The sequence below is a fragment of the Bombina bombina genome, chromosome 3 (assembly GCF_027579735.1).
Source record: "Bombina bombina isolate aBomBom1 chromosome 3, aBomBom1.pri, whole genome shotgun sequence".
Lineage (NCBI taxonomy): Eukaryota > Metazoa > Chordata > Amphibia > Anura > Bombinatoridae > Bombina > Bombina bombina.
The window spans coordinates 324,579,458-324,588,567 of NC_069501.1; the positions used below are offsets into that span (position 1 = coordinate 324,579,458).

Here is a 9,110-nt window from a genome sequence, read left to right on the forward strand (position 1 = left end):
GTACCTTTGAAACAAGGAAGGAAAAAGCATATTCTTCTATCATATTTAAACCGCTGAGATTATTATGCAAATTCATGTTCATTTCACAAATTCTCTAGAATATTGATGGGTGTTTTTTCTTCTCTGCTTATATATAGTTTTCAAGGATACTTAGAGTGAAAGCTTTTATAGATAAGATGATAAAATAATAATGAGATGCAGTCACACCCATGATGTGTCAGGACACGCGTCATGAGTAATAGTAACCCAGCAAACTGCACAACATATATTAAATCAAATATACCTTTATATTATTAATTTCAACTACAAAATTTCATGCAAACTGCTAAAATGTGTGTGTTTGCTTACATAAAAAACTACTGTAAGTACAACAACCTTAAGATTAATACCTTTGTTCGCAAACTCCTTTGTATATGTAGTAAAAGCAAATATTATTACCATAAAAAATATTTTCACCTGCTTGAGATTTCTAAAAGGTCTACAACAAGTCTTGTTTATTTAGGGCTAGATTACAAGTGAAGCGCTAATTTATCACGCGTCCGCAAACGGGTAAAAATTTGCCTGTTTGCTGCCACACGATAAATAACCAGCGATTAAAAGTTGTTGGTTATTGTTACAGCAAGCTCTCAGTAGCAATTAGCGCTTATAAAATTAACCAGAAATCAGATCTCTGGTTAATTTTATAAATGTGCCCCAAATGCCCACAAAATACAGTGTAGTGTATTTTATTGAAAAAAATAATACAAATTGTAGCCTTTTTATTTTTTAATAAAAAACAACTGTACGGAGGGTTCCGGGGGGCGGGCTCTGAGCAAGCAGCTCATCTTCAGAGTTCCGTGAGTCTTTTGTAATTTACTCTGCAATTGAGGAGGTAATATTGGCCCGAGCATATTGGTCCCTGACAGGAACCGTGTCTGGACGCTATTGATGCTGGAAAAACAACATCTACACCCCACCAGGAAGCAATTAGCACGGAAAGTCCGGAGCAGCAACATCTTACCTACAGCGGCCATAATGGCCTATACGCTAAACGACAGTGCATTGATCTATAACTATACAGCCTACAGCTACGGAGAGAAGAAGTAGGTCTGGATGACTACCCGTGGCTGTTCTACACATACGCAGCTTATCACTCATACCCTGCTGGGTATTCAAGAGGATCTGCTTGTGTGGGTAGGCACGCCATCTTGGTGTGGAGACACATGGTGGGCCGATTACTGTAGCATTACTCAGGAGAGAAACGGATCGGAACCTGTGAGTAGTCGATGCACTGGAGTCAGTTGAAGCGGCTGATTACTGGACTCCTGGGTGACATCACAGAGGCTTCCCATTCAAGACAACCGGGTGAGGTGGAGAGGCAGTGCAAAAAAGAGGCACGACCCCACTACCCCCATCTTTGCCATATGTTGATACAGCTAACACCTCGGCACAGTATTACCTCATTCCCACGACCAGCCACAAGGTTTTCGAATTCTTAAGGAAAACCCTACAACACCTACACTCTTGACTAGTCTCTGAGTCAACAGAACTGGTAAAGTAACACTCTCCCATATGTGGCAACCCCCTCACAAACACCACAGGGGGCACACTACCCTATAAACACCCAATTTATGATCATGCATTAAAAAAAAAAACTAAAGCATTTATTTGATCATATTGGGCAGAGACAAAGCCATTTAACCTCAGGGGCCAGGAACCTTAGGCCTAGCATAGATTCACGTGACTGCCCTTTGAACATTGTATGCATAGAAATAAAGCCAATACATTACACAGTTATCACAGCAAAGGTTCCCTCTGAGAAGAACTTTGGTAGTTTTAAGGGGCTTCATAGAGACATTTGGACTTGATGTTACCATATGCTTTCCATAGTGTATGTTTGAATCCACATTCCCCATGCATCTTTGAGGACTTTTACTCACTTGGCCTTCTGGTTAATATCAGGAGGGCTGGCAATTTATGAGCTGTGTTATATCTGTAGCAAGCAATTTTGCAGGTTCTAATTTTCATATGTGTACCCTGCATAAAAAATTAGAAGGTTACTGATTGTCATAGGCTCTACACAACACTGAAATAGGTTGAAACCATACTGTTTTGTGTGCTTTGCACAACATTGAATTAAGACGAGATTTTGTTTTATTGCTGGCTTTCTTTCTCAGAATGGTACTATGTCAAAACTGTATGAAACAATATTTTACTGCTATTTTTTTATGGATACATTTTTAGAACCCTCTAAAATGTCCAGTAAAGGCAAAGCGAGTGACAGGAAACAGAAAGCTAACCTAGACAACTCAGCCACCTCTTCCAGTAAAAATGGGGACCCTATATGTGACCCCAAAGAATCTCATGCCATTGTACTACAACTAACCGCCCTGTTTATGCCTAAAATGGATAATATCCAAAAAGGGTTAGACACCTTAGCTGGAGAAGTCAATCAAATAACAACCAGCTTTAATGAAATGGAGGAAAGGGTTTCTGAGTTGGAAGATTTTAATGTTGCACACACTAAAAAAGTAGAGGATTTGACACATCAGAACCAGCTGCTGCATCAGCACTTGGAAGACTTGGAAAACAGGTCCAGGTGGAATAATGTATGTCTGGTGGGCCTGCCTGCATCTGTCAAACCCTCAGAGATAATAAATTTCATTGAACAAACCCTCCCAACATTATTAGGTATAGTAGCAGGCATTCTCAGAGGTAGCGTGGAGAGAGCACATAGGGTGGGACCTGAGAGACAGAATGCCAGAGTGGGCTTACCTCCTAGACTTTTTTTTTTTTTTTTTTTAATTTTGTAATTTTTATTAGTTTTTTGATAGAAAATAGTAAAATATACAACGTCTGTATGAAACAGTCGTACATCAAATGCAAATAATCAAGGGGGGGGGGAAGGGAGGGAAGTATTCTGAGGCAACTTTAGAAAAAGAGGGCCCCTCCAGGTATATAAGGGTAAGGCTGGGTCTTCTGCCTACGTAGTTAGGGGTGCGCTATCATCTAGGTGTCAAAGGCGGGGAGCCAGAGCATATCGAACCTGTTTTTCCAATCGGACCATACCAGTTCGAAGAAATCAATCCTACCTGAGGTATAATAGATATTCTTCTCCATAGAGTACATGTATGCCATAGTAGATATAATATCCGACCAGGCTGGGGGGAGGGACTTTTTCCAAGATCTCGCTATATTAAGCTTTATAGCGGACAGAAGGTAAATGCAAAGTGAACCATGGTGTTTGGACAATTTGCATACGCCTAAATGGAAAAGAGCCGTCTCAGGGGTTCTGGGTAGGTTGATACCTAAACTGGTTAATGTGGAAAAACATTTGTTCCATATAGGTTTGAGTCTGGGACAGCTCCACCAAATGTGGATCATGTCCCCTATGTGTGAGCAATCTCTCCAACAGGTGGGGGAGGCCCCAGGAAAGATTTTCGCGAGTCTGGCTGGGACGTAGAACCAGTGCGTGAGCACCTTGATGTAGGTTTCAAGGATTGTAATGCAGTGGAGGGTTTTCTTTGTGAGTAGGAGTGTACGTTGCCATTCTAGAGGGGGTTTCGTGAAGTCTAGCTTCCGTTCCCACTTCAAAATATGATGGGCTTTGTCAGCTGGGGCAGCACCTTCCATAAGGGAATAGTGTAAGGACAGTGGTATGCCCAATCTGAGCCCCTGTTGCCATCTAGCTTCCCAGATGGTGAGCTGTCGAGGTAAGGAGGGTTTGAATCCCCACTGAGACAAGAAGCTAGTAACTCTGGAGTATTCAAATTTCATGTACAAGGGTGTGGATGATGTAATGTTAAGTTGAGTGTAGGGGGAGAAAGTTGCATGGGGTGAGGTGGACCAAAGGTCCCCCACCTTCATGACACCCAGCCGAGCCCAGACGTTCGGATGGGAGTCTGGTAAGCCGGACAGAAGACCGGCTACTGAGGTAATAGGGGAAGGATGAGGGGCTACCTGACTATTATGTCTCAAGCGGTCCCAGGCTGATAGACATTCCTTGATAATCAGGTTAGAAACGCCTAGATTCCTTCTACAATGAGGTGGCGTCCATATTAGGTCCCTTAGGGTAAGGTTATGTGGTAGTGAGGCTTGTTCGATAGACCTCCACTTACTATCTGAATCTTTGACACCCCGTTGGGAAATATGGGTGAGCATAGCAGCATCCGCATATCTAAAAATAGAAGGAGAAGCAACCCCGCCATGCATTCTGGGATATTGCAGGACGTTGTGGGCTACTCTAGGGGGTTTGCGCTGCCAAATGTATTTAGTACAGGCGCTCTGGAACTGTACGAGTAAAGTCCTGGGTATTCTTATTGGGAGGCAACGAAGGACGTACGTGAGTTTAGGGAGATAACTCATCTTTAAGGCCGCTATGCGTCCTAACCAGGATACACATTTAAAGTTCCATCGTGTGGGCAAAGACCTAAGCTCGGTCAAGAGGGGTTTGAGATTATCCTCAATAATTTGGGGAAGAGAATTTGATAGTTTAACCCCTAGATGGGAGACGTACTTCTGGCTAGGGATAAACTTATATTTTCTACATAAGCTTTTAGACACCTCCTCGGGAAACCCAGAGGTGAATAATTCAGACTTCGAGTGGTTTAATTTATAGTACGACAAGGTACTAAATGTCTCCAGAAGGGACAGGAGTCTCGGGATCCCTCTTAAGGGTCTAGAGAGCAACAGGGTGGTATCATCCGCGAATAGGGCTACTTTGTGAGCCGTACCATGTAGGGTGATTCCTGAGATCTTATAATCTGTCCTAATAGCCGCAGCCAGAGGCTCCATGGCCAGAGCGAACAGAATCGGGGATAGGGGGCAGCCCTGTCGGGTGCCATTGGAGATAGAGAAGGGAGTGGGGTCAAACCACAACCCTCTCACTGAGGCCACTGGGGAGGAATATAGGGCCTTAATGGCCGTTATAATTTGCGCAGGGAACTGGAAGTTCTCTAAGACCCGCCAGAGGTACTCCCATCTGACGCGGTCAAAGGCCTTCTCAGCATCAAGAGAAAGCACCGCGATTGGTCTGTTCAGTCTCTTGGCCTCTAGGAGTATGTCAAGGAGCCTCCTGGTGTTATCTGGACCCTCTCTCCCTGGTATGAACCCAACTTGGTCTGGGTCAATAAGTGTTGGGAGTAACTTCGCAAGCCTGTTAGCCAAGATTTTGGCGTAGATCTTAACATCGGTATTGATGAGCGAGATGGGTCGGTAATTAGCGCAGAGGGTAGGGTCTTTATTGGGTTTGGGAATGGTAATGATGGAGGCCTCAAGGAATTCCCTATCAAATTTCCCTGTGGTCATAGCCCTATTGAAAAATCTGGTGAGTATAGGGGCGAGTTCTTCTCGGTAGGTCTTGTAGAAAATAGCCGTGAAGCCATCCGGCCCAGGGGCTTTAAGAGACTTTAGTTTTTTAATGACCGATTTAATCTCTTGAGTAGTAATCGGGGTGTCAATGCACTCTTTATGAGATTCATCAAGAGTGGGGAGCTTGAGGGAGTGAAGAAAGGAGTCTATGGTTTCCGAGGGGACTTTCCCGATAGTCGCAGAATCGAGTAGAACTCACGGAACTGTTGGCCTATCTGGGAAGGAAGTCGGACAGATTGTTCACCCCGTTTGATTTCATGAATACGAGTAGCGCCTGCCCGCTGTCTAATTTTGTTGGCAAGTAAAGAATCAGCTTTATTGCCTTTAGAGTACAGGAGGTGTTTCAAGTGGAGAAGATTGGATTGCGTCTTACGAAATTCCAATTGGCAGATATGGTGCCTAAGGTCTGCCACCTCAGTTTTACAGGCAGTCGGGTTCGAAGTCCGCTGTTGGGTTTCGAGAACCCGTAGTCTACAGTGTGCCTAGGAGAGGGAGAGGCCTGCTTGTCTCTTGAGGTGAGCCTGCTTGCGAATGAAGAGGCCTCGCAGAGTAGCTTTAAACACATCCCAGATCGTGGTCTCGTTAACTTCTGGGGTATCATTGGTCTGGAGGGTGAAACCTATCTCCTTCCTGATCTCTTCTCTAAACGGGATATCCGAGAGAAGATGATGTGGCAATCTCCAAGGGGCTCTGGTCTTGGTGGTGATCTGACCATGGGCAGAGATGAATGTTCACGGAGCGGACTAGGTCTAGATCTGTGGGGTGGCAGAAAAAGTAATCCAGCCTAGAGTATGTAGCGTGTGGGTGGGAAAAGTGGGTAAAATCTTTGTCTAGAGGATGGAGGGACCTCCAAATGTCAAAGTAAGTGAACTGACATATAAGTTCCCGGAATCTACGACAGATAGGGTCGTGACTAGAGGGGAGTCTTGTGGAGGGGCCGGCTTTCCTATCTAACTTCCCATCCCATACCATGTTTAGGTCACCAGCGAGAAGAACTCTGCCTTGTTTGACCTTCTCCACATGGAGGAGGACCTTCCTGAGGTACCTAGGTTGAAGTGAGTTCGGAAGATAGACCGATACAAGGGTGTATGTGACATGGTCCAGATTACATATGAGAATAAGATATCTGGCCTGGGGGTCTCTGAAGATAAAGAGGGGCTCGTAGGCTACTCTTTTGTGTATTAGGATGGCTACCCCTCTGGCTTTCTTAGTAAAGGAAGCCGCCTCGAATATTGGATAGTCTTTGGTAATGTGGAGGGGGGGGGGAGTCCGTAAGCAGGTGTGTCTCCTGAAGGAAGGCTACATCCGCTCCATGGTGGCGGAGAGATCGGGATAAGAGGCTTCTCTTGCCCACAGTGTTAAGGCCTCTGACATTGTGGGTAAGGAACCTAAGTGAGGCAATTTAGGAATCCTGGAAGGGGGGGGGAAATGAGGGGTGGGGTTCAGAGATTGGTGGGGAGTGGGAGAGGAGTAAGGGGTAGGGTATAGCAAGTGGAAGTAGTCCACCTATGTAGGGCCCTAGAATGGGCACCAGAAATTGGGGGGTGAGTTAACCTTGCCTGAGAGGCAGAGGGACTAGTGCGAGTAGCCCCGCTCAACTTTAAGAAAGGCATAAAGTAACTAAATAACCTTATTTATCTACTCAAACTCTAAACAAAATTAGTTACAGTAATATTCAACATGTAAACAAATAACAAAGCATGAACCTGACAGTGGTATTGGAATATAACTCGGTTACCTCAAGTGGGTGAGGCCTGAGGCCTTAGAGCGTGGTCAGGGGGGTTTGGTTTGGAACGCTTTGATCTCTGGTCTTTCACAGACCATTCAGGTGCTGTGACCCTCAGTCTGGAGCGAGGCTCCTGTTGGTTGCTGGGGTTGGCTTGAAGGCCCCAGTTGGCTAATAGAGTGCCTACCATAGAGGGTGAGGAGACTGTGTGGGTTTAATTGTCCTTGGTCACAATCAGTTTAGTGGGGAATCCCCATCTGTATTTGATCCCTGCTTTCCTCAGCTGAGTAGTAATTGGGGCATAAAGCTTTCGCTGTTGTAGAGTATGTGAGGAGAGGTCCGATAGAAGTTGGATGTCTTTGAGGTCATCAGGTAGAGTGGGTTTGTTGTATGCTGCCTGCATCAACCTGTCTTTAAAGGTAAAGTAGTGGAAGCAGACTACCACATCTCTCGGCCTATCTGATGAAACTGAACGTGGCCGGAGAGCCCTGTGGGCCCTATCCATAGCATGAGTGTCGCCCTCCAGTGGGCCCAAGTATGCGGTGAACAGAGATATGAGAAATTCCTGCAATCCACTTGTGGTTACCATCTCAGGGATGCCTCTGAAGCTGATATTGTTCCTCCTAGCTCTGTCCTCCACATCTGCCAGCTTCAGTTCAAGTTGGGATATTTGTTCGGCCAGATTTTCTGCGTAGGCTAGGAGGTTCGAATTATCAGTAGCCAAATCATCTTGTTGCCGTTCGAGAGAATCAACTCTATCTCCTATTTCTTGGATTTCCTTTTTAAGTTCAGCCGAACTTCTCTGAATCTCAGCAGTGATAGACTTGGTCTGAGCTGCGAGGAGTTTCTGAAGGGTGCTTTCGGTGATGTAGTGGTTAAGATGTGCGACAGACTGAGAGCTTGACTGAGAACCCTCATCTTGAGATTCTGGATCGCTAATGTCCTTGCTCACCGAGGGGGGTTTCTTGCGTGGTTGAGAAAAATGGTCAAGGACAGTCTGTTTTGAGGCCGCCTGGGCCTTAGTATTTTTTCTAGCTGAGTGTGACATATTTGGTGGTGACCGGAGACCAAGAGGTGTAACAGTATGGGGGAGAGGAGATCCACCCTGACCACGTACCCACAGGAAAGTCGTTAAACTCTTAGACTAAACACAAGGGTAAAGAAAGATTAAGCTTCAAAATCAACACCTGATTGATATATTACTAATAAATGTTACACTATGAGAGCGGGGCCAGCACAGCCCTCGTAATGGGTTACACCTAGTACATAGTAGGAGACCTCTACTTAAGTAATAAAGGAGGCCCAACTAGTGGACCGTGTGTCAATTATTGTGACGGTTCCCAAGAGCCCCCACGTGCCTCGAGAAAGGAGGATACGACCATGCGGAAGGGGAAAGGGTAGTGGAAGTGACCAGCCCAGACAAGCTGGGCCGGAAAGGGGGAAGCGCGGGGGGGACCAAGGCAGCCAATCTCGTCTAGTGAGACCAGGAAATACACTTCTGTAACACAATACGGGATAAATGATAATTAACAGACACCACTGTTACGGTTACCCTTAGTCTCGCTGAGAGATGGACCGCTTAGTAGCCTGGATTCCTATTGCTGAAGAGGGGAGAAACTGCTTTCCATAGTATTCTATATGAGTCTCGCAAATGTAGAATAATCCCCCTTAGCTGTAGTACAGCTAGGATACCCTTCTGCCCAAAAAAACGAGTCAACGCTGCGATTGAGGGACAACCAAGAACTGAGGACTGGGATGCCCAGTCTGCTTTTTATTTAGGTTACATGCACACAGGGCACTCCCAGGGGGGGAAGCATAAAATCCCCCATCACACATTTAGACAAAGCCCTTGGACAGGCCACCGCAGATAACAAGTACACACAAGAAAACAATTGAGTCCTTCTTATCACCTAGCAGTGAATGCTTATCACAAACTTAATTACAGTACACAATATGCTAGGAAACCTGCCTCAGAAAATAGTTTTCTCAAAACTGAACAGAGTTAACCCTTTATGAAATAATACTTGTTACAGTT

General features: G+C 45.3%; 1 protein-coding gene across 1 annotated transcript in view; it reads right to left on the minus strand.

Moving 5' to 3' along the window:
* The window catches only part of LOC128653245 (acetylserotonin O-methyltransferase-like), a 222,859-nt gene extending 222,733 nt beyond the window's left edge, over positions 1-126 (minus strand). The window contains exon 1 of the mRNA XM_053706433.1: positions 5-126. Within this exon, the coding sequence (XP_053562408.1) occupies positions 5-82 (78 nt within the window). The 5' untranslated portion in view covers positions 83-126. The remainder of the gene's footprint in view (positions 1-4) is intronic.
* Between the last annotated feature and the right edge of the window lie 8,984 nt (positions 127-9,110).